The sequence below is a fragment of the Lissotriton helveticus genome, chromosome 8, assembly GCF_964261635.1.
Source record: "Lissotriton helveticus chromosome 8, aLisHel1.1, whole genome shotgun sequence".
NCBI classification, from domain to species: Eukaryota; Metazoa; Chordata; class Amphibia; order Caudata; family Salamandridae; genus Lissotriton; species Lissotriton helveticus.
This window is the reverse complement of record NC_136069.1, coordinates 777025177-777051939: the sequence shown is the minus strand read 5'-3', so window position 1 is coordinate 777051939 and position 26763 is coordinate 777025177. Positions and strand designations below refer to the sequence as shown.

The following is a 26763-nucleotide window of genomic DNA, read 5'->3' as shown; positions in this document are numbered from 1 at the left end:
TCCTTGTCTTTGGACCCTCTTGGGGGTGCTTTCATCAATTTCTTGGTTGTTCCAGCAGAACCACCGGGTAGGAAACGTTGGAGGTAGCCTGTCCCCTTAGGACCATGTCCCTTTCCCGGCCCCGGTTTTTCTCAGCCCTGTATCATATGGCAAGGAGAGTGCCACCAGTGCAGGAAATGCACCTCTTGGCTGAGTACTGCTTTGCCTGAGCAACCTCTTCCTTCGGAGAGGCACCTGGGTGGCTGCGTAGGCTGAACCGGATGACCCGAGCCAGCCTACCCCCTTGCCGTGAGGGATGTGAGGTTTCTATGCGTGCCGTGATCCAGGGTCCCCAGTTCCGAGCATTCCCTGCATGCTACTGCTTTGGCTGTTTCTACCAAGAAATGGTGTGCATGTACATGGCCGCTCCACTGTGGAGCTAGTTTGTACAAGTTTATGAGGTCTCCCATATAATCCCGGACTGCTCCCTGGAGGAGGGCTTGATGGTCTGGGATTGTCCTGACTAATATTTTTGAGGTGTGGTGGATGGTATTGGTCTGTGCTCCAGGGGAGAGACGTCAGGGAAGGAGCAGTCTATACTCCTTTCCTCAGTGAACTGGACGAACATCCTCAATTTGGACAATAGTTCCCGTCCTAGTATATTGGGCAGGAGGATGGATAGACTAATAACTGCTCTCTGATCCTATTTCCTCCTTTCAGTTCAAGGGAGTTATGTGAGAGGGACCTTAGCCATGGATTCTGAGATCCCCTGCATCTTAGCAGTGGTCTCAGATATAGGGGCTCCTCCTTCCTGTAGGCATGACCTACCTGCACCTGTATTCACTAGAAAGTGGTACGGAGCTTTGCTTATGGGCATTGTGACCATGGGGTCCTACTGAAGGCTGTCCGGGGTTGCCAGGAGATTGAATATGTTCTTACTCACTCCCTATCTGCCCCCTGGATTGGCAGTCAGCATCCTAGGCTTTTGCTTTCATTGTCGGACTCACAAGAGCTGGAGCCTTCCTCTTCTCTGCTTCTAGTTTTGTGGTTGTGTATGGTGCATGTTGGGGCTGTCCCTCAGTCAGCCCACATACTTAACCGGGTCATTTAAATGTCAATCTCTTGGCCCTTGTGTCTGGTTTGAATGAATGCTTTGGTGAGTTCTATGATGTTGGTGTAAAATATTCCCTCAGGCCAATGGAATGCATGTGTCTTGGTGTGGGCATCCCACTCATTACAATGTCTCTCAAATCTCAAAGCATGGTTGAGGAACTTTACTTTCATATGGTCTAACTGAGTCTTCATGGTAGATTGGTAAGCTTGTTTGTTTGAAGGGTCAGCTAAACTTTGGTTATCTTGAGATTTTTATAAAATTAGTTACCAATTCTACTCTTATTTAGGGGAACTGTGGACATGGGGTGGTACCAGAACTCAATTTACTGGTCATGAGCTCAAAAAAAACTGCAGCATCAACAAATTGTGGTTAACATTAAAACAGAGACATTAATGCAATGAAGCAATAAAAACCTGTAACCAACGTGCAATTGTTAGTTCAGGGAAGTGTATTGTTTTGCAGCAGAAAACTAGCAATCATGAACTTCTGATTTTCGAAAAATGGTTATCACCTGAAAGCACCATCCTATTAACTAGACATGCAGCATGATTTAGCAAAATTCAACACCACCACAACATCAATAAATGGAAAAAATGGAAAAGATCTAAAAGAGACTAAAAAGGTTGACCCTCTGCAGCCAAACACTTGCTACACCTGATGCACCCAGGTCCAAAATGTTTCCCAACTTCCAAATTTCACACTATATTACACCCAGGGGTTATGCATATAATTGCCTAACACACAGCAATCCAAGCGAAGAGAACTAAGAGAACACCTCTTACTTCTATCAGGTGCAAACAGTGTTTGATTTAACAACCCTAAGAACTTTTGTAACAAAAAATTCAAGTTTGAGATGTTGACTCTGTATCAGAGCCTAAGCGAGCAAACATGCAACTAGGCCCTGTGGTCCAAACTATCCCTTTCTGACACCTGGGAAAAAGGCAAACCGTGCTCCAAGCCCAAAGTTAAGCTATCTCTTGCTAACACTCACGGACGAAGCAAACCCTGTTCCAAACCCAAAGCCAGGCTGTCCCTTGCTAACACCCAGGGACGAAGAGGACCCTGTTCCAAGCCCAAAGTCAGACTATCTCTTGCTAACACCCAGGGACAAGGAGCACCTTGTGCTCTATGCCCAAGGACAGGTAGCTACCTTTGCTTTCCTCTAGCGTGCTGAATAGGGGAAAAACAAAAGCGGTCTGCACACTTCTCCTAGTTTTCTATACACCACAAATTGGGACTAAGGATCATATGTTGTCCCTTACCCTAAGACAACGGTCTACTGATGGATCTCTGTCCTTTGGATTTAGCATAACTTCTAATCAATTATGGCGTCAGCTCACTGATCTTTTTTGAGCAAAAAAATAAGTTCTGGTCAAGGTCCTTCCTTCGAAAGCAGTTGGGCTTGATGAACCATCTCTGCTATCTGTCTCACAAAATGTTGCTCAGATGTGAATTTACCTCAAATAAATGAAAAGACAAGAGGCAGGAACAAGTTGGTTTCATTAAACTTTGTTGTCAAGAGAGCCTGGAAAAAATGCGTCTGCTCAAAATCTCTCGATGTGCAAAGTTATGGCCGCCAATTTATACAGTTCATGATGTACAGTAAAATGTTCTCTATATTTCGAAAGAGCATCTTAGTCATAAATCAATCTCATGTATGCATCTGATAACGACACAGATGGCTCTCAACATGGGGGAGAGCTAATATGGGCCAGTGTGTATGTGTCCAGATGTCTGGTGTGCGGAGTGAGTGATCGCTATGTGTGGTGTGCATGTTGTGTTATAATTAGTTGAGTGTTCCTATCTACGTGTTGTATCTAGCTTTGTGGTATTTCTGAAGAATGTGAGCCTTGGGCAAAACGGGTTTTATCGGGGCCAACTACCACAAACATGTTTGTGGTGCAGATATCTATCTGTGGAATCGATCAGGGTTTTCCCTGGGTGTCTGTTTGCTTATAGTTTATGGGGGACCCCATCAGTGACCTAAACTTAATAGGCATGGGTGGCAGCACCTGCCTGACCACATATCTCTGACTCAGGATTGATGGGGAGGTCACCCTGGGTGTATCCGACAGCAATGATGTGAGTTCATTGCAATTCCTAAGAATAATGTGGCAGTGATTGGTATTATTTCTATTGACATTACCAACAATGTGCATACAGTTGTCATCTTGCACATTGACATCGCTCTTAATGATGTGGTCAAAGGTATGTTTGCTCCAGTCTGAAAGTATATTGACATTGTTCTTGTTGGCAACAATAATATTACCGTACAAGCATGGATTACAAAATAAATTGGTATAATTATTGCTGATGTCAGAGCACAGCTGTGCAATTACATTGCATTGACGGGCATTGTTGAGGTTATATGAGCACATGCTGAAGCATACATTCATATTGCATTTATTGCTAGTGCCATTGTCAGGTCTGCACATATCATGACATTAATTTGCATCCAATTCATCCATCCCAACACTATTTTTCCACATAGGTGTGGGATTTTTATTTTGTTGTGTTTTCACTTTATTACTGTTTGACGTTCTGCTTACATACTTTGAATATCACGTCTGAGTTAAGCCTGACTGTTCTGTCCCAAGCTACCAGAGGGGTAAACACAGGTTAATTTGGGGTTTGGTTGTGCCTCAACCTGACAAAGATTGCGATTGCTGCTTGAGTAGGGTTTCATCTCCGTCAACCTGTAACCCAATTTCATCACAGTAGCAGTAGTCGTAAACACAAAAGAAATACTACTGTATTTGTTAGAGAAGTTCATGTGTCCTGGTTAGGAAGTGGGGACTGCTCACAACGTAATGACTGGGACAAGGAGAACATATGAGAGGCTAAGGTAAATTATTCACCTCCCTGAATTTAATGCTTAGAATGCTGCATACATTGAGTTAATGAGCCAAGTGAAGCTTTGTGGCTTTGTTGTTAAAGTTTACTAGGTTAAATGTAGACTTTCTTCTATGAGTGACGTGTATCTATTAATAATGAAAGATATAGACAGCTATCTACTTTATATATTTAAAGCTTAGCTGACATTATGAAGCGTGCATTGTAAAATATTCATTATTCTTATGCTACGTTTTAATTGCAGGTTACCATCATCAACGTCAGAAACGTGCGTTGTCAGCAGTAAGAGGCGTGAACAATATGGGGGAAAATGTGGAAATAACAATGAGCACAAGTAAGTTTCATCTCTTAAATACGTGCTTAAAAAAACGAAAAGTAAAACGTGTGTTTCTCGTATGCAATGAAAGCAGTTGTAAATTGTTACAGCCATGGCGAAGGAAAAGGAATGGGGCAGGTTAAGAACAGAGCAGAGACGAGACTATTTTGCCTTTTAAAAGCCTATCTTGCCACTTAAAACAGAATACTTTGCAGGAATGAAATCCATATGCTATGCAATGACCATTTGTTTCAAAGTTTGCATTTTTCATTTTAATACCCTGTGACATACAAATCATTGACTTATTTTATTTAGATGGTTTTAAATGTCTTAGAATTATTCTTTTTTCATTATAGCTGTTCAGCGCACCCACGCATGTATTTAACTCCATTTGAACTGTATAATAAATATATTTTGGTTCTTTACTTGCACAAACTGTGTAAAGTTGTACATAATATTTGAAAATTCCATGATATATATATAAATGAAGGGGCTCATTTATGACAAAGTGACACAGTGCAACACAGCAAGTCAACTTGATGCGTTGCACTGCTTGATAGGGAAAGGGCAGGAATGCGCCGTATTTAATGGAATACGACACATTCCTGTCCTTTTCAATACTCTGGCGCACAATGGTCTGTCTAGCGCCCGCGCAGTCACCCATGCACCAAAAACAAACCTGATTGACATATTCCTCTTTATATGAGTGCTGCAGAATGTAGCACACGTACAAAGAGGAAGAAACAAGGAGAAATAGATATTTCTCTTTGTTACCACTTTCTTCAGAAGGTGTAAGATTTTGGCTTATCCTAGCTCTACAAATTCTTGCAAATCTGGGGATGCATCAAAATCCATTGCAGTTGTGTGGGAACACTCAGACAACGCTCATGGACCGCCTCTCTCCATGCAGTGTAACACAACGCAGCAATGAGGTGCTGAATTGTGAATAACCTATTTTTTAATTTGAGACACATTTGAGTGCCTGAGTCTTTATGGTATTTCCGCTGTTTGTCGTTTGTGTTTTCACCCACATATTTAATGAAAGTATTTAATTAATGAGATTTTAATCTGCCTACTGGACAACGTATATGGGTGTAACTGTTTTCCTATAATATTATCAGTATATTCTCTGATGAGGGACCGTTGGGCCAGATGTAGATAAAATCATTATTGCTTGTCCTTTAGAGCGATTTTTAGCGAATCGCTATTAAGGACTCACAAAATGGAATGTATGTAGGAATCGCAATAATAATTACGATTCCTTAATATTCGTTAATTGCGAATTGCAAATTGCGATTCGCATTTAAGGAATACCTTCCCATTCAATCCTATGGGCCTAGAAATGTGCATGTGTGCACATGTGGTGCACATACATGCCCTAAGGGGTGCAAAAGGGGGTGGTGATGGACGGAGCATCTGAATCAATCAAACACTCACACCCAGTCAAAGGATCTGGGTTTAATCCATCACCGTTCTTTAGCCCACTCTGCCACCCCAGTTCAGACATGGCTATATGTAAATCAGTCTGACCCTATGCCTCATGGGAACAGTCCAGCCCGAACTGCCAAGCCATGTCTTCCCTGGACCGGAAACAAGCTTCCGAGGACCGGTTTCTGGCATTCCAGCCGTCTTCAGCCCGGCTTGCTTGAATCCAGTGGCAAAGTGAGCAAGGGACTCACGTCTGAGCATACCCTGCCATACTTATGGTGGCCAAAAGCGATACAAAAGGGGGTGGTGATGGACTGAGCATCTGAATCAATCAAACACTCACACCCAGTCAAAGGATCTGGGTTTAATCCATCACCGTTCTTTAGCCCACTCTGCCACCCCAGTTCAGACATGGCTATATGCAAATCAGTCTGACCCTGTGCCTCATGGGAACAGTCCAGCCTGAACTGCCCGCTTTTGGCCGCCATAAGTGTGGCAGGGTATGCTCAGACGTGAGTCCCTTGCTCACTTTGCCACTGGATTCAAGCAAGCCGGGCTGAAGACGGCTGCAATGCCAGAAACCGGTCCTCGGAAGCTTGTTTCCGGTCCAGGGAAGACTTGGCTTGGCAGTTCGGGCTGGACTGTTCCCATGAGGCACAGGGTCAGACTGATTTGCATATAGCCATGTCTGAACTGGGGTGGCAGAGTGGGCTAAAGAACGGTGATGGATTAAACCCAGATCTTTTGACTGGGTTTGAGTGTTTGATTGGTTCAGATGCTCCGTCCATCACCACCCCCTTTTGTACCATACATGCCCTAAGGGCATGTATGTGTACCACATGGCACTTTGAAAAAAGCAAAAAAAGTGCTTTTTTAATGGAAATCATAAATTACCACTAACTTGAAGTTGGTGGTAATTTGCGATTCCTTAAGGCAATATCGCAATTTGCGATGCCAACTAGCATAGCATTTAGGGAATCGCAAATAGCAATTCTCTAAATGCTTGCGAGTAGGTATTTGCCTTCCTACATTGCACACAGCTGAATTGCGATCGCAAACGCTGGGATTCTGCTAATTTCAGCCTTTGCAATCCCAATTTGGCTTGCTACATCTGGCCCTTTGTTTCTTTATACTACTAGAGTGTGTTATGTATCATAAAGACTCTGGAAGATAGGTAATCACTCCTTCGCCTAATGCCCGAAATGCCAAGCAGGTAAAGCAAAGTTTTTCTATATGGCTTTGGCATGTCCGGCCATACACAAATGCTGTACGTCCATAACACAAACCCAAGGAGAGATTACAAAACTCCCACTTTCCATGTCACCAAAGTTAGTACTTGTGGGTGTACTAGAAGAAGAGGGATGCTCAATGTATATTAAATGCTAAATGGCCTTGGTTGTCTAACTGTGAAAAGGAATATAACCAAACACTTTCAGTCATCTCATGAACCCACAGTTCGGGAATGGATGCTAGGAAGGACAAATGCGCTGCACTGGAAAGGCCAGTATAAGTAGCATGAGCCTGCCCAAACAAACAGGCAAATACACTGGATGCCTGACTAGTACATCAAGGCTTCGATATCTCGATGACAGGTAAGTGCTGGTACTAGACCCGCAGTGCGATGGAAATTGATACTTTGTTAAGACGTGAAGACGATATAACTACGTTGTAAATATATGTGCTCCGTGGTACTTGTAATGTTAATTAACAAGTTTTGAAAAAACAAAGATTAAAGTAGAGTTATACTTGTGGAAGGTAGTAATATTTTAACTTGTGTTAAAAAACCAATAGAAATTCACTGAAAAAGCACTTCTATTAATAAACCAGAAAAATTAAGAAATCGACAGTTTTACTTAACTGACCTCAATAGAACTTGGCCCGCCATAGATTTTAGATCTCATCAAGGTTGTAATTAATATGTGAGGTCATAAGCAGAGAGTCCCAGTGCAAGTTTTACTTATGTCAATTACATGTAACTGGCAAATCTCCTTGTTTTTGAAAAGGTGCCCTTTTTTTCATTGAATTTCTAAGGTATTTTAATGTGTTCAGGATTCCAGGAAGTTGGTGGCCTGTTTGGTGTTTGGGTCAGTATGCTCCTGCAGTACCACACTAAAAGTACACCTAAGGATCCCCATATGTTCCTTAAATTTGACTAATGAAAGAAAGCATCAAAATTACACCTACTTGTAAACCTTGGTGACCTTTTTCTGAAATACCTGAATTTTGTATGCTATTCAGAGTTCCTGGTGAAGCAAGGACAGCGTTTGTGACCGCTGCAGGTGTAGTAATAGATTCAGTAAACATTGAGATGTAAGGATTAGAAAACTACCTGGATGTAGCAAATCATAGGAAGCAATTTGGTATTTTCAAGGGCTAATGCTAATGGGTTTCAGCTGCTGTAAAAAATCAAAATAACCAGATTCTTTTGTTTTTTGGCAAAATATATACCCCTGAAATAAAGTATCACTGACCAGTTTAATACGTACAGTCCTTTTCATTTATTTTTTAGACCTGCACCATTCCCCGTCTATGTGACCCTGGTCTCGCTGCAGGGCACTTTTGTTGAGCCCACATAAACCACTCAAGTATATAACTGATAGAGGGGTACCTGTGAGTGCGAAATAGTGAGGAGAGTGGCATGTATGACAATGGGCTCAGTGAGTGCAGTCCTGGCTCATGGCACACATTATATTCCAGGTAGTGAAATCCCAGGTAACGTGTTTCACCCCCTTATGGCGTGCAGCCCTAGGGATTTTTCACGTCGTTTGCTACCACACAATCACTAAGGAATGTCGGGGTAATCCTGTCTGTGCCTGTTCAACAATCGTGAGTGGCGGAAGTGCGAACGAGGTTGGAGGAATGCAGGCAACCCGGAGGAGCAGCAAAGCAGAGCGAGAGTCTGACAGCCGCAGACGCAGCACCGCACCGCAGAACCGAACCGAACCTCGCCAGAGCTTTTGAATCCGGGGGTGTGATCGGGTGGAAACGCCGAGACCCGCTGTGGGCTGCCTTGCTTGCTGGCTCTTATTCAGGGGCCTGCCAGGTTGCCTGTGCGCGGCAGGCACCGCAAATCTTTGCCTACCGCGGCTGGAGCAAGATAACTGCTGAGATAACAGCTGGCTCACAGGAGCCACGAGTCAGTTGCTGCGAGTCAATTGCCGACGCGGCAGGAGCCGCAAAGATAACAAAAAAAACTCCCACAGAACCTCAGCATTTTTTGTCTTTGCTGCAGGGGGACTGTTGTTGGCGGGGGACGTGGAGCGGGATCCCTGAGGCGTGGAGATAGCACGGTGAGTCCAGCGCTGCTGCGATGTGCCCTGAAGTCTGCAGGGGTTGAAGCGGTGGTTGAGGTGGCCCAGCATGTTTGAATTTGTGTCCAGCTTGGTGCACTTGCAATCAGTTCTTTTCCTCCTGCCCTCCCACCCACTGCCCTGCCCCCCTCCCCCCTTGTAGTAATATCAGAGACCTTGCCTATTGTGCCCCTATCTAAAAGCACCTAAGCAGAACTCAGCCACCACCCTACTTGGGTGAAAGAGGAAAAAGGTGGAAGAAAGTGGAGCAGGGATACATTAATTAAAAAATAATTAAAATCAATTAAACAAATAAACAAACAAAGCACCCGCAGCGAAAGAGAAAGTAAATCGTCATTGTTCACAACCAAGAAAGCAAAATGCGAACAAGGAACTCCATGCAGCTGCAAAGCTCCCATCGCCCTCACAAGACCGCTAAACGACAGAAGGCCAAGATGCTTTACCCTCAACCTGGAACGCGGGGGAGTCAGATATCCCCCCGAATCAAGGGAAGTCGTCCTGAAGTAACCTTGGAAGTGCACGAGGGGATTGAACTGGACAGCCAAAGTAGTTGCAGGAACCCCCAGTTAAAAATAGGTAAGAAGTTCAGGAGGAACCCAAATCAGATTGCATTCTGTCGTTAGCCAAATGGAAATGTCGCAATCATCATCTCAATCGGCCGACTCAAACGCACGAGGAAGTAGCCCACTCTGTGAGCTACGAGAGTCTAAGCTATCATAACCTACTCAAGGATATCGAGGAAAATCCAATAAGCACCCAAAAATCAAAGTCAAAACCAATGCTACAGTGGATGTACCTGTAACCCGATACTAAAAAAATTAGAAACACTCCCGGAACTAATGTCCTCATTAATTGAAGACCTGAAGAACGAGGCACAAAGACGGACACAGAAACCCATCTCTCCTCAATTACTTCAAAATCACACAAGAGCTAACACAACTGATAACAGGTCTAGCCACCAGACGCAAGATTGTGAACCCTTTGATGCTCATGAGCAGCAGTCCACCATCACACAAGAGCATTTAGCCATAACCTCGAAAGGTGCTGTTCACCATGACCACATATGCATTTTTAACAAAACACAAATAACAAGAGACCCACATAACACCATCTAACCTAATCCCACAAAAGAGACAGGCAACATGATGAGCTCCACAGTGCCAACAAATATGGCCAGCTTACCACCCACAGAAGGACAACTCCTGTCCAGGAAAAATAAGAAGAAATTAAAGAAACTAAATAAAGCCAGGAAAAAGGACAGCGTGTTATTACGCTGGCTCAAAACTGAAGACAGTGAAACAGCCAACTCAACCAAGGTTCCTAGCGAGAACATTCATGGAAAAGGAACTTTAACCATTCACTCTCTGGAAGATCCCATTGAAACGCAAGGCGTGGGCCAAATTAAGGTTGACATCGACCAATGCACCATGCAAGATCAGGAGGAGAACCTTGAGAAACCGAATGGAAAAAAAGAAACCAAAAACCGCAGTGGAAAATCTTTTAACACCCCGGATAAATCAATAAAACCTCCCAGCAATTGTCCCTTGCTCGAACAAGGCGCATAAAAGCCCTTGTACCGGGGTTCTACGAACAAACTTATACGTAATCATGACCTAGCACAACCATTCGAATCCAAGGAGGAAGGTATCAAACTAAAAACATTTACAGAGGAGAGAGCAACACAAATCAACTTAAGGGACGAGTTGGAAAAAAATAAAAATGGGAAGGACTTGAGCGCTCCCGTGACAACCGTACATAGGCTGCAGCCCGAACAAGAGAGCGCAAGAGGGGAAGACCTTTCTCCTAATGCCCGCCCACACATCTCTAAAGTAAATAGATCAGAATGCTTAAACCAACCACCCAAGGAAAATAGATCAGAAGGCTTAAACCAACCACCCAAGGAAAAGATGCCCTGCGAAACCCTAATGGTAAATGTTAACCAACAGCAGAATAAAATCTCCTTTAACACTGGAGAAGTAACTAAGTTGACCCAAGAAAGCACTAAATTATTACTTCACCCAAAGTATGTATCTCAAGGGAAATGGGACATCCTCAATTGATGAAACATTCTAAAGCTGTGCCAGCACCTTCCTGGATATCGAAAGCGTGGCTTCTGTCGCCCCAAAACAGGGCCAGACGAACAAAGCAACAGTAGTGACCTTACAAAATAAAGACATGGCCTTTGCATTAATAAACAACATAAATCGATTGAATGACTGGGGCATCCAGATCAGTTTCATTACCAAAGCCAAGTACCCAGCTTTCTTAAAGGACATAGCATTCAATCCTTCAACGGCTCATAACAATAGAAAATTCGTCCAACAACAACATAATTACTCAGCAACCTATTTCAGTTTTGTGTGGCTCCCTAGCAGGAACCATAACAGCTTCCTTGAAAGAGAACCCGTTGCAAATAACGACATCCAGAGTGGGAGGTCCTCGTCAATATGCTCTCAAATGACAGAACTCTAAAGGCTGGTCTTGGTTATCCCAGGCCTTAGGGTAAAACACAGAGCACCTCGGTCGAAGAGAAGCCCAACATGGATGTCATGCACCACCTTAGAATTTGTTCCTGGAACATCCGTGGGCTAACAAAGGAAAGAACAGAACGCCCAACCACTCATTTCATGAAGAATCAGGATAGCATTGCCTTGCAAGAAACATGGTCCCTGGAGGAAATCGCCTGGGAGGACTTCACGGTGTTTAAATCCCATGCAACAGCATCCCAAATAGGTGGCCACGCCTCGGAAGGAGTGTTGATCGCCGTGCAGAACAAGCTGGTTGTAAAATGCTCCCGACTGGGTGAAGGGCAGGGAGATTATATCTTTGTTAAAATTCTGACCCAATGCTTGGAAAAGAACAAATTGAAACCACGAATAATGATCCTTGGCTGTGTCTACCTGCATCCCTCCAAAGCCAAGCGAGAGGCTACACTGAGTAAAATGCTGCCAGCCATGAGAGACCTACCCTCCCATTATCCAAACGATATATGGCTAATAATGGGTGATTTTAATGCCAACCTAATGGAGGTAGGCCCGGATCTCTCCCTTCAGTTCACATTGGACAATCAAGTGTAGGCCATTCTGGAGATAAGGTCTCAGTACCAATGGAAGGAGAGTCAAGGGACAAAGATGGCAGAAGACTCAATACAGACTTTCCCGCTGCATACACCCATGTGTCTTTCTCTAGAATGGCCGCTCTGGATTACATATGGATTTCAGTTATCCACTTCCATCTTGTCCAGGAATTTAAGGTAATTCCCTCACCGGAAAGTGAGCTCGCCGTTTTAACGTGCAAATTTTCATCCCGGCACTGTCATCACCCAACATATAATCTGCTCGGGAAAGAAGACAATCTCGTGATTGTAAGAAAGCTACGGTGGACTGTGGACAACCAGGAAACAATGGAAGAGATGGTGGACGATTTTTTTGTCAAATTGAAACAGGAGCGCAGTAATCAATTGATCGCATTGTCATGGGAAACAGCAGTGTTGGACCTCAGAGAAAACCTATCCACGAAAAAAATCGGAAGACCAAATAATTGCACCCCAATCACATCTTGTCTCTCTGAACATAAGCAACTTACAACTAGCATTAAGCGCAAATAAACAACTTGCTGCGCAGGCGTGCCTATAATGACGCCGATTACAAATTCCTGCGAGATAAAATAACGATCAGTCGAAAGGAATATAGGAAACAAGGTTCATTTCTCAGAGAATGAAAGAAGAACGTTACTGGGCAAAAGCCCTCGGAATTATAAAATCAAAGGACCAAAGACGATTCTGGAGTTGGGTAAACAAAGGTGTTAGTTCTGCCCAACCCCCCACAGTGACTAATATCTCTCCTACTGAATGGGAGGCCTACATTGAACCACTCTATGTAGAACCAGGAAGTTCCAAACGGCCAAACCCCCTTAGTTTTAATCACACAAATTCCAATCTTGAAGCCGAACCACCATTAAGATAACCTCAAACCAAGTTGCACTTATAATAAAGAAAATGCACCCAGGAGGAGCACCAGGCCCAAATGGCATATCAACACAGATATATAAAGTATCCACACATAAGTGGGCCACTCTTCTGGCCACTTTATTTGAGGCAACCAGAATGGGTAGGCTCATTCCGCATTCTTGGAGGATCGCTTCTCGTCCCATCCATAAAAAAGCCTTGCGGGCTGATCCCAACAATTATCGGATGATAGCCCTTCTTGACGTGGAAGGAAGGCATATGCAACTGTCCGACTACAAGAACTGACAACCTGGGTGGAAGATCGTAAATTAATACCTTTTACACAAACCGAATTCCAAAAGGGCTGCCACATCGAAGATAATTTGATCTGTCTAGTTCACATGATTGAAAGCACACTCGCTATCAAAGGAAAATTGTTATGTCTGGGTTTCATTGGTTTCCAAAAAGCCTTTGATAGTGTAGTTCGCCCCAAACTTTGGGAAAAGTTAAAAAATGGGGCATCCCGCAACCTCTTCCGAAAGCTCTCATAGCCCTATATACCGACACCTGGGTAAAAATAAGAATTTCTTCAAGATAGTCAACCACCAATAAAATCATGACTAATAAAGGCTTAAAGCAGGGATGCATATTGGCTCCTTTACTTTTCAATCTATATTTAGCAGACCTGCCCGAGTGTCTGGCCCTTTCCCGAGCATTCCCACCACGAATTGATTCTACCAAAATTCAATCAATGCAATATGCTAATGACACGATCCTCCTCGATCACACCCAGGTGGGACTTCAAAGACTTTTCGATTCTTTGGCCCAGTATTGCAAAACAAACACTTTGGAGATCAACATCAGCAAAACAAAGGCAATGATAGTTTCGCGCTCACAAGCTGGAAAGCAATCCTGGTACATTGAAAGGAAGCCAATAGAGATAGTGACCGCATACAAGTATCTGGGAATTTGGATAGATCACAAAGGGAGACCAGCGCATCATATTACTGCAATGCAGGGAGTGGCCGGCAGCTTGGAGGGGGCTTTTGTAAGAACCAAGAAAGCCCTTCACTCCCCAGACTTTTCACCGCTAATTAGGGTGATAGGCGCCAAATTTCTGCCAACAATAGCTTTTGGCGCCATAACCTTCAAAGAAAAAATGCTTACTTGGCTTGACAGAGCCCAGTCAATGTGCTTTCGCAGACTGTTCTATCTACCCAACTTGACCTCTCATGCCCAAATATGCATGGAGTTCTCTTTGTCATCCCAACACTGGGTACTGAAATCAAGATTCATTGCCTATTGCTTAAAAGTCAAAAATGCCCATGATCAGACACTAAAGAGCTGCATATGGTCTCTGTTAAACGACCCTAGCTCTCCCTGGAACCAATTTTTAACATTCTGCTTGGATGCACTAGAGGCTCAAGACATATGGACAAGTTCGCTGCCTACAGGGCCAAGCACAAAAATCTTGACCAAACAAGCAAATATCTTCTCACTTAACCACGATGCCCTAACCATGAAGAATCTCTCCCATGGCACTTGGGCCTCAAAACTATATGGCCCTAAAACTCCACCACACCACTTGTCATCATCCATGAAACCACAAGTGAAACACCAGCTAATGAGATCACATTTTGGCATAATCCCGCTGAGGGCGTATAAGTATAGCCGGAGATTCAAGGAAGACGTGTCCACACACGTTTCTGTAAGAGCGGGGAAGAGAACTTAATCCACATCCTGTGTATCGACAGAACCTTACTTCCTCTACGAACTGTTTTGTTGCGTCCAATTTGGCAGACCCTGAACGGACATGCCAAGAAGCTCTAGAGGAGTGTTTGAGGGGCGACTCAGCTCAGATGGCCTCCAGCTTTGTGAAATTCATGACTGAGATTAATTTCCTGTTAACAGAAGACGTTCACTAAGAACTTTTGCCCTACCAGCTATGAACCACCTTGCTCTCATTAACACTTAAAAAAAAAGTATAATATGGACTGAGTTTTAACTGTGTTTTGCACGAATTGCAATGATTTTAATTAATTGTGCAAATAAAAACACTTACTCGAGTGCTGTCTTATGCAGTCTGTATGGTTTGCCCATAGCGACCACATAAGTCTTCTTGACTCTTCGATGGGATTGCTGATAAACATCTCTATGATACTGCTCGGATATTTTTGTTCTTAATAGCTACCATATTACCATATGGCTATCAATGGCACAGATATTTCTCCCATACTTAGGCACAAAGTTTCTGTAACACACAATACATCCTAAGAAGGTTCTTACTTCATTTGGGGGTGGGAAACTGCAATTCCAAAACAGACTGGATCATGGCATCCAACAGGTGGCTCTTCCCATTGCCCACCTGATACCCAAGCTAGACTACACCTGGCTCTTGATTGCCTCAATTGTCAGTTTTGCTCCCTATATCCTGACAAATACCTGTTCTAGGTGCCTAGAGTTATCCTTCTACAAATTACTAAAGATGGTAATGTCATTGAGACTGGCTATGCAGAGCTCTTCAGGCCATGCTAGAACATGGCTCACAAGGTACCAAACAAATGTCAGGAGCATTCTTAGTCCAAAGTGCATGACCATAATCTGGTACTTTCCTTTGGGGATATAGAACTCAGTGTTCTCTCTTGCACTTGGTGTTAGTGTCACCTTCCAGTATCAAATGATTCGGTCAAACATTACTCAAGTAGTGTACAGCATTAAATCGGTCCACTAGCAGTGATTTGTCTTTATTGATTGTTTTTTTTTAATCATTGCAATTCATAAGTACAAAAATAAAATAAAAAAGGCGGACCATTAATACAAAAGTTCAAAAGCTATGATGTTTGTAAATTTCATTGAGGCATAATGTCCCAAATATTATTATGCTCAATTTTCCAGCGTTGTAATTTATCTAATGAAGGGTGTGGGCCAGCAGTGACTAAAACGTCATCTTTAAAAAGGGCGGAAAAGGTGGCATAGACAAACAAAAAAAGGAGAAGGAAAAGGGAAGTAAACTTGGCGATAGTCTCTAGAGGTTCACTAGATCACCAGCTATACAATTCCAGTGTTCATTAACTCTATTCACTTCATTGAGGGCTCAGTAGCCCACACAGAAGTACAAGTCTCTCAATGCTTCGTGGATCACTAGTACCAATGGACTGGCCCAAGGCTTACGGAAATACTCAGTTGCTCCCAAGTTCAACATTTCAGCAATGTCTGCCTTGATGCACTCCTTGTTTTGTATCTTTGTTTTTAATGTAATGGTTTTGAGCAACCAAGCAATAGATTATTCATTCATTCAATCATTCATTCACTCCTTGTTTTAGTCAAACATTCTGTAAACCCTGATCTTCACTGGCAAACTATCCCCTACATCTGTGTCATGTCCACAGACAGGTACCAACTATGGAGTCAGTGAAATAAGAAGTGAAAATTATCAAACAACTCTAAACACTGTTTTTGCTGTTCAGGAACCAATTCCGATGCACATAATAATGCAGTAGGTAAGGAAGTGGCTTATTCTGTTCCCCAAACTCCTCCGCCATTCCAGTGATGCTCACTGTGAAATACATTCAGAGGTATTTCATTAGCTGATCACATGGAGCACCCTCGTTGGATCCCTTATGGCACCTTTGTCCACCAGGTAGTTTACCTCAGATATTTCCTGAAATGCCTTGTATGGCTCATCCCACTGATTCTTTAAAACCTTTGGATAAATGGCCTTCAGCTAAAACACCTCTTGACAGTCCTAGTATACAGTAAGCATTGCATTCTAGTCATACCACTCCTTTATCAGCTCTTGGCTTAGTTTTCTTCACCCAATTCCTATATTGCATTATCCAATATCTAAGGCCAGTCAAATTTTCCACTACATTGATCTGAGGTGACTCTGAAGTTCCTTCCTACCCTTCTATAGTACGATGAGTGGGCCACGCACTGGGTGACCAAACAGAAATTCAAAGTGACAAAATCCTACCACTTCTGTGGAATTTCTCTGTAGATGAATATGAAACATGGCAGGAGAAGATACCACTTCCTCCTGAGGATCTCTGTAAGAGTTCCCATAATGCTTTTAAAGATCTTGGTAAACCTCTACACCAATGCCTTGATTTGCAGGTGGAATATTATGGGGGAAAAGCAAGTCACACCAGCTTGCTCCCACATCTCTCTCACATATGAGGGAATGACGTTTGTTGCCCAGTTGAAAATCACTATCTTAGGAAATCCAACTCTAGAGGAACAGCACTGAATACCTGATGATATGGTTCTCAACAATGAAGATATACTTGTTGTCTAATGCTCAGGGGACGTCAACAGTGTCAATTACCACCTGCTCAGATGGATCACCTATAACTCTCAGTGGCATTGACAGTTTCTTGTTATCACTGACTGACTTACCACTCATTTGGCAAGTGGGGCAAGATTTACTGAAGCTCTCTGTATCTCTGCACATTCTAGGCCAATAGCTCTAAGAAATCAAGCTATCTTGGGTCTTTTTTTTCACGCGCCCTGTTAAAGGCATCTTATATGGTAGTGACAAGAGAAAATGTATGTGCACAAGAGCTACAATTAGCCTCTAACTGTCTTCCGGCTCAGGATAAATTGGTTTACTCTAGGGCAGAGCATCCACCAGGTCAACATGATGCCTCACAGCCCCTCCATTGCAGGCATGCTCCTGGGCTTCCTTCTGAAATCCTACAAGAATAGGGCACTCAACTAGTGACTGGCAGAATTCACCCCAGGTAGGCCCTCCAAGAACTAACAAACCCTGTAGCTGTGGCCGTGACCTGAACTCCAAAACCTGGTCCACTTCAGGTGTCTTGCCCTCCTCTCCTTATAGAGTAGGTGTGATGGACACCATGACTTGTGCCGCCTAATACTGACATGTTGTGACAAGGGGATGAAACACTGGGGTGGGGAGTGGTCCCCAAAGGAACACAAACTGAAGTTGAGTGTGTACCCTTGAAATTAAACTGGGAGGGTCTACTGTGCCTGCCCTTCATTAAAAAAACAGAAACGGGAAGAAAAACGTGGGGAAGAAGACCTGACTTTGCTTGTACAGAGTTCACCTTTCAGTGGCAATAATAAGGACCTGTTGTGGAGAGGGGGAGACATATTGGGTCAGGGGACTCTCCTCCATATCAGTGTCCAATTACACCATTAATGCTCTAATATGGGGAGTGAAAGGTTATCAAAGGTTTCCCAGCAAATATTGAATGAACAATATGCTGAAAAGCCCAAAAACGCTGGGGTGAAGATTGAAGGAGGGAGCCCCAAAGATTTGATGAGTCCTCACGACCCTTTGGCTGCTCAGATTTTGGATGTCAGAGAGAAACTAAGAAACACTCTGACAACAGAAAGGTTCAGATCTGAAGTCAACTTTTTGTTTCCTCTCCAAGCTCACCTAAATCCTAGACAACAGACTGGAGTACATAGAGGGCAAACTCCTTTCGAACAATCTCCAATTTGTGTTGTTTCCAGAGAGAACTGAAGGAAATGCTCTAGAACATTTCCTCAAGTAATAGACCTGGAACACCTACAGCCTGCTGGCCTACTGGTCCTCTTTGTCCTCAAGAGAGCACATGACCCCGGCCCCTCTGTCGCCTCCGGGGTCACCAAAGCCAATTCTTAATTAACCACAATGGAGACATCATCATCAATGGGTAGCAGAGAAGGAGACCACAGATACAAAGACCTGTCATTAGCATTTTCATCTACTACCCTCAGAAGGTACACAAGCTGAGAAAATAATTCCTTGCAGTAAAACTGAAGTTGAGAGCTGTGAACTTAAAGTACATCCTCTTGCTCCAGCAAAATTGACAATACTGCACTATGGACAATCTCACCTCTTGACTAGCTGAGAGGAAGTGTGGAAATGGATGGACTTTGAATACAAGACAAGATCAGTGGTTGGTGAACCCAGTGGATCACGCGGAATTTACAGAGTAAACATTCAACAAATGATAGGAAACCATCATTATTTACTCTGGAAGAAGCAAGGGTAGTGGTCCAATTAGATGGATCACTGGGTCTGGTACGACAACCAGATCACATCTCAGAACGGCAGCTGTCAGATACGTCTTAGAGGAGAAAGGAATATGTAACAGCCTAGACTGTGGAAGCTACCTGAAGGTAGCATTTACAATGCCAGTCTGGCAGCATTCCAATTCAGAAATCGACAAATAATGATGGCTCAGCTAGGGTTTGGGGGGTAGGTTTGTTGGAGCTGTGATAGAAACAAAGTGTTGAACACTACCAATGGGGTGCTCAGTGATAGATAATTATAAGCCTACTTAGGTTAGCAGAGGAGATCTGCACTTATGTTGTGTACCACATGATCTTTTATGGGGTGCTGGTGGATCCCTTGGAATCGCATCCCTCTGCACATAGGTTGTGTTTAGTAAGGCATAGTTTGGTTCCAGCTGAAATTTAAACTGCAATTGCGCAGGTTAAAGGGAAGGCTGCTAAGAAAATACGCAACGATGCACAAGACCTCAAAATAGCACTACTGAATCCAGTAAGACTTTATAGAGCACAGAAATAGTGGGGGCAATAATGTTGCCTTATAAATCAAAGGGCTGGTTGTAGTGTACTTGCCCAAGCCCATACCTCAGACATCACTTTATTCAGGTTGCTTTCCTTCAGGAAGTCCACCTGACTAATGAGGAGGAAGGCAATATTTTCAAAAAATAGATGGATCAAATGTTTGCATCCACAAATTCAGTCTATCCAAGGGGAGTGTTGATCTGGATGGCACCACAGGTGCAGTTTCAGCTTTGCTACTCTTACCTAGGTGATTAGGGCAGACAATCTTTTAAAAAAAATATTTATGGATTTTCTTCAAATACAAACAACAGCAAGTTGCATAATGACTGAAAAGCTATTCGGAGGACATAGTAAATATTGAAGTACACGTTATGTTCACAGGTAAACTTATCATATCAATTGCTGTGAGAGTCCAGTGAGGCATACATTGTCCCAGCAACCATGCAGTGGACTACCAGCCCACTTGTCTTCCAGAAGGGAGACAGCAACAACTAATAGGAAATAAAAGAGGGGGAGACATAAGGGGTGGGTATCTCTCTGGCTGCCACTAATAAAGATGCACACAGGTGCAAAAGATGTCTCTGTGCATGTTTCTTGCATCCCCATCATTCCACCTTCGCAGTCATGGCAGGGTCATGCACTCAATTCCGAGAAAGCTCTGCAACGGTTCACATATATTATGAGGGCACATCTGCACAGGCATTAACTCCCAGAATTCAGATAATTGGTTATGGCAAAGTGCTGCATCTCCAAGCCATTCGTCCCTGCGTTGTTTGCGCTTACGGCCCCAGTAGATCGCCACCTGTCTCTTGGCTAATAGAAAAATTATGACTGCCATCTTCCTATTGCCCGCTGGCACTTTTCTTACATATCCAAGTAAGGCAACCAACGGAGAGCATCCAACCTACAGCTTAGCATGTCATCTGGCACATCAGATACGCAACCCCAGTACTTGTAACATCCGGGCACTCCCAAGCCAGATACAGGAAGGAAGCCTCCGGCATACCACAATACGCACACCTAGCATCCAAACTTGACCCCGCTCCGCACATCCACACAGGGGTCATGTACAGCCTATGGGGAAATTTAAAACATGTAGCCTAAGCCTGTAGTTGGGTGACAGTGCCCTGGCCGCAGCCAGCACTTAGAACAAACACCTTCCTTGAATGGAGATCCCGGACTTTCTTCCCATTCATGCTGGGCAGAGGGGACGGTTATGGGTGCTTCACTTTGCCTACCAGCGTAGAGGCGTGTTTTCAGCTTGCGTAGTGAGGTATTAGTTAGGAACGCTTCCAGAACATGGAAGGTTGGTGGCCCAATCAGGAATGATTCATTTTGTTTAAATCGTTTTTATTAACCTTTTTTCTTTTTATTTGTTTTGCACATTTATCAATAAAGCAAACAGTTAGAACAGCACTCATGTAATAGATGGAAAAGTGGAGGGGGAGGAGATGAATTGCCAGTGGCAAGGTACATTTTGACTAGTAATAACATGACGACGAAAATTCAGTGTGCGTTTGTTACATCAAGGCTAGGGACAATATCCCAAGAAGGGCAGAGGGGTGCTGACAAATCCCCATATCGGGCAGTATGCAAGAAATTTAAGCAATAAAGCATGCAGTCAGGGTATTACTCATGAAACAAATGGAGAAGGAGAGAAACTTGATTGGCAGCAACAAGGCACTCCTGGGCTAATAACAACATGGCAATGAAAGTTCAGAGTGCATGAATTACATCAAAGCTTGTGGCAATATCTCAAGAAAACAGAGTGATGCTGACAAATCACAGCATCAAACAGCATGTGAGTGATGTGAGAGCAGTGCAGTTCAAACGTAACCTAGGACATAGGGCACAACAAAATGAGGACAATGAAAGCGAAGGAAGGGTAGGCTAGAGTCGCGCAAGACCTGTCGCCATAGCCAAGTTCGCCCGAGGACCTCAAACACCTCTAAGACTCAGTGGCAGCGGGATTCTGCTGTCAAGGGGCAGTGATGACCTGGGGGTCAGTGTTAGTCCACAGTCACGTCAGTGCGGAGAGGAGGGGGTGTTCTGAGTGATAATCCTCTTTGACGTAGGTGGGGATCTGGTGTCTGTGTCTGTGCCCAAACATTTTGAGACCATTGCATCCTATTGAGGTGTCAGGGGGAACATACGAATTCCAAGAAGGTCCTCCCTGTGTAGCGCTGCACCCACTGCTCTTGCCCAGTTGGATAGGGATCGAAGTGAAGCAAGAGGGTGATGCAGCAGGGGGGATTGCCATCGCTTGGTGATCAAGCATTTGGCTTTATTTAGACCTAGGTCTAAAAAGCACATGGCAGCTCGATATTTCTTGTTTCTACTGAAGAGGTGCAGTACATGGGCTTCCCAGGTCGGGGAAATGGTGCGGGATGTGCAGCTTATGAGGGTAGCAGTCACGGTGTTCCAGTAGTCAGTCAGGGCAGAGCAACCCCAAAGCATATGTAGCAAGTCAGTATCTGATTGTCGGCACCAGGGGCAGGCTGCTTCCACGCGGAGGAACTATCTGTTTATGTGAGCTGGGGTAAGGTAGGCCTGATGCAGTATGAAAAATGTTATCTGTTGGAATTGTTGATTCCGGAGGATGCAGGTCAGACCGCTACGGGCAGCCAACCATTCCCTATCTGTGAACACTCTACCCAGGGCCTCCTCCCAGTGAAGTCGAAGTCGAGTGAGATCTGCTTCCGTGCGTTGCCGAAGTGAGGATGCAAACAAGCACGTGAGGTGTCGTCCTCTCCCCATCACGTGAAGGTATTGCAAAGTGTGGTGTATGGGAGGTTACTGAACGAGTGCACCCCATTTGGACGCTAATGAGGCTATGAGTGCTCTGTGTAGTAAAAACTGCCCAGGGTGTATATTCTCCCCTTTTTATAAGTTCCTGAAAGAGAATAAGAGCGCTGTCTTGAAATAGATCCCCCACATCTTGTATCCCCTCTGAGGTTCAATAATGTAACTCTGCTGCCGTAGCGTAAGCGTCCCCCCGTGGGGTTCCCAACAGTGGGGTGGCGGGTGGGTACGGAATGGCGATTCTAGTGAGGAAAAAGCATCTGCCAAAGCATTTGTGCGCTACAGTGAGGAGGAAATTATCTGGAGGTCTAAGCACTGAGCAGGGGTGGAAGACCTGGAGTAGAGTTTTCAGCTGCGGCGGGGGTCGCAGGGAAGCTGTGTCTAGTAGGTAATGGGAAGACATCCACCTGGCGATCCATTGCAGTTGGGAGGCCAGGTAGTAATGTTCAAAATTGAGAACCGCAAGGCCGCCCAGCTCCGTAGGTAGATAAAGTTTTCTCATGGACACCCTATGGCGCGAGGTCCCCCATATGAAATCTCGCACTACACCCTCTCACTGCCTGAAGAAGGGGCGGAAATGATGAAGGGTAGAGTGGCAAAATAATAGAGGAGACGGGGAAGGACCACCATCTTAACCAGGGCGATTCTACCAGAGATCGCTAATGGGAGAGTTTTCCAAACCCATCTGGGAGTGCATCGTAGTGGTAGCTCGGACAATGTTTCCATCAAAGAGCTCAGCCTTGGCGCGATAAATCCGGACACCTAAGTAACGGAAAGCGTCAGTGCACTAGGCCACTTGTGTCCCCCCGAGTGTATAGCCTGGGTCCGGGGTGTCCCTTAGGAACGGGGAGAGTATGGACTTTGCTGGATTGACTCGCAGCCCGGATGCTTGCTCAAAAAAGGCTAAGGGCACGATCAAGGGAAGGAGGAATATCATGAAGATCTCTGGCATATATTAACAGGTCATCGGCGTAGAGGGATATGGTGGGTACGCCATCACCTAGTTCAATTCCCGTGTCAACGTGCGCACCGATATGAGCCGCCAGTGGCTCCACCGCTAACGCAAATAGGAGCGGGACAACAGGCATCCCTGCTGGGTCCCGCGTCGCACTCGAATCAGATCTGAAATATATGGGCCCGTCCGAACACAGACCGATGGATTACAATGTAACAGCTGTACTAAGCCTAGGAAGTATGGGCCAACCCCAAAACCAACCAGGGTAGCAAATGGGAAGTTCCAAGCAAGTGAGTGGAAGGCCTTCTCAAGGTCTAATACCATGCAACCGGAGCACGGCCAGGCGAGTGGGGTATATTCTACCACCTGAAAATAGCGGCGTAGATTCAGAGCCGTGCTATGCTGCGGGACAAAACCATTCTAGTCAGGGTGCACCAGATCAGTGACTAGCGGTGCCAGCCGGTTGGCCAAGACCTTTGCCAGGATTTTATTATCCGAATTTAGAATTTAATACAGCGATCAGTAAGTAGGAGCCAGGGGGAGTGGGGTCTCAACAATGACACTACATTAGCGGTACGCATGGTGGGGGGCAGGGTCCCTTCCGTGATTGCCTCCATAAACACTGAATGTAGTTGCAGTACTAAATGTTCTGCGTAAGTTTTGAAAATTCTGTCGAGAGTCAGTCCGCTGCCGGGGTTTCACCTGAGCGCACGCAACGCATCTCGTATTTCATCTTCCACTATAGGAGAGTCCAGCTCCAGGGACTGGTCCACCGTGAGAGTAGGTAACTGCAAAGTGTCTAGGAAGGATCCTACGTCATGTGTGTTACCCGACAGAAGGGTGTCATATAGACAAGTGTAGTGTTCAGTCATCAGTGTGTGCATGTCTCCCTGGGTGTTATGTTCTCTACCAAGATCGTCGAGTAAGAGATGTATGGGGCACTGGGGATGTTCCTGCCTAATCAGATATGCCAGCAGTCTCCCAGCTTTGTCCCCGGCCGAGTGGGAAGGGATCGAGTGAGGCCAATAGTTATGACAGCGCAAGCGGTCTAGAAGTGCGGCTCGTTCGGTATGAGCAGCATCAAGTTGACTACCTGTGATTCCAGTAGAAGTAACGGTCCCTCAATGTGGGCCAATGAGGTGTCTAACTGCCTGCGCATATTCAAAGTCTTTCCCAGACAATGACCTCGAATAACCACCTTAAAGGTCTCCCATTCAGTGAGGACCGAGACCACGGAGCCGGTATTAAGTGCAAAGTTTGTGGCTACTGCTGACTCCTGCGAGCTTTGGAAGAGAGAATCTTCCAGGGAGCAGTCTTTAGGCGCCAGGTTGGCACTTGTGGGGGTTGTGCCTCCCAGGCCAGGTGCATCAACAGGGGCTTATAATCGGAGTGTGTCCAACCATGGTAGTCCGTCGCTTGTATCAAAGGGAGGAGGGCTGCAGACGCGAGTATATGGTCAAGGTGTATGTGTAACTTATGGACTGGGAAATAGAAGGAGTATACCCTGGCGTGAGGATGATGTTCCCGCCAGACAGCTGAAAGAGCCCAACTATCAAACCATGTGTTTAAGAGACGAGCGTTGGAGGAGGCTGTGGTACTAGTGACGGAAGGAAAGGAATGGTCAAGGGCCCAAGAGCCACGGGACGTCCCTCCAGCGGAGCAGTAACTCTGAGAGATCCCCCAGAAAGGTGCCCTGAGCAACATTGGGGGTGTATAAGGAACCCAGTAAAATCGGTTGGCTATTCAGTCTGCTGGTTATCAGGACATACCGCCCCAATGGGTCTGTCAGGACTTCCTTTTCCTTCCGTGGAGCCCCCGCTTTAATCCATATCATCACCCAGTCCGCTGCACTGCCCCTCATTTCCGGGTCTTAAAGGATAAGCAGCGCAGGTTCAAAGCGCCTGACAGTCCCCTGACTATTGTAGATGAGTGACCCTAGGCCCGACCGGCCTCCGTGGTCCACCACATCAGCCCAGGTGCCGCAGCTCTCATGTGCAGGCCCAGAGCAGCAACCATGTCACCCATGGCGCGTGAAGTCCGGGTGGGGCCCCCAGGACCCTGTAACCCCCCACCACAGGGCAGCTCCAGGAGCAGTGATCAGCGGCCCGCCTCCAGCAGCCACGCAGCTACCTCAGTTCTGTGCCCAGATGGAGGCCCTAGGCCCCACCAACCCCCTTGGCCCCCAACACCAATCAGGCGCCACAACTGCAGGAAGAGACCACCACCAAGCCACTCAGGGACCTTAGTGCAGCACCCTGGTGGGGCCCTAGGCCTGGCCGACCCCTGTGACCACCCACCACGCTCGTTGCAGCTCCAGCCTCAGAGCTTGCCCCAGCGGTCACGCGGCAACCCCGCTCCGTGTCTGGCAGGGGTGCCCTGGGCCCGATCGACCCCCGTTGCCCCCGATGTCAAACAGGCACCGCTTCCATGGACCACAGGCCGACCTGTTCCATCAAAGGCCTCGCCAACCATCACCAGGCCGCCGGCAGGAAGAGCACCCTGCACCGTAGCTGAGGTCCGCGTGGGCTCAAACTCGGTGTCCACGTCTCCGCAAATCGCCGCCGGTTTTCAGTCCTGCCTCCTTCCAAGGAGTTGCCGTCAGGGCCCAGCAGAGTATGGCACTCCCCGCTGGGGCCGCCGCAAGGCCTGGTCACCACCAGCTCCCACCTCGCAGCAGGCCGGAGCTCCCGAGGCTCCCACAAATGGCCACCGGGGCTCGGGGGAAGCTATCCCCAGGCGCCGCAGAGACTCACAGGCACTGCAGATGCGGGCCAAGCCGGAGAGGACAGCAGATTTCAGCGGATGCTCAGGATAAATGGGGGATTTACTGCGGAGCGTTAGTCAGACGTGTCCGCCATCTTTGGCGCTTGGCCGCGCCCTACAATCAGGAACAATTCATATTGTGCGCCCAGCATTTCTCTTAGCTGAAAGTATGTCAGTCTATCTGGTAGCCCTGTGTGTTCATCCCCAAGTGCTGCATCCATACTAAGGAAGACACTACCAGGGAACGCCCATCCCATTATGTGCATCTGTAGCTTGCCTAATCATTAACAAACCCTGTTCTCAGCAGCAATGGGTAATGCTGGATGTCTGGTGACCGACACTGATGGTGCAAATAGTGTGTCCAAGTGTGTCCTGCACCGGAATTGCTGCCACGCCCATACCGTACAGCCCACCATATTGATCTCCACCCATGGGCGGCTTTGAGACTGGAACAGCACCATATGCAGTGGGATCGGGTCCGCCTGGTCACTTTAAGGGGCAGTGTGCATCATGAATTGAGTCCGGTATACCTAATGAAACCTGAATTGAGCCTGTGCACAGCTGTTGTACAGCTCCATGTTCGGAGCATCCAGGTCCTCAACCATTCCATGAGCCTCCCATTATTATAACACCACAGCTCTTCAGGATCCTGACTAAGCAAGATGCCCAGGTAATTCCTTGGGATTCTGCCCACTTGAGTGGGAATTCTTACTGAAACATGTCCATAGCGATACCAAAGGGAATGATGGATGG

At 45.7% G+C, this 26763-nt stretch overlaps 1 protein-coding gene across 1 annotated transcript in view; it reads left to right on the top strand.

The window, feature by feature from the left end:
• LOC144773802 (uncharacterized) overlaps positions 1-26763 on the top strand; it is a 3430469-nt gene that overhangs the window by 2269707 nt on the left and 1133999 nt on the right. The window contains exon 10 of the mRNA XM_078658904.1: positions 4191-4280. Within this exon, the coding sequence (XP_078515030.1) occupies positions 4191-4280 (90 nt within the window). The remainder of the gene's footprint in view (positions 1-4190; positions 4281-26763) is intronic.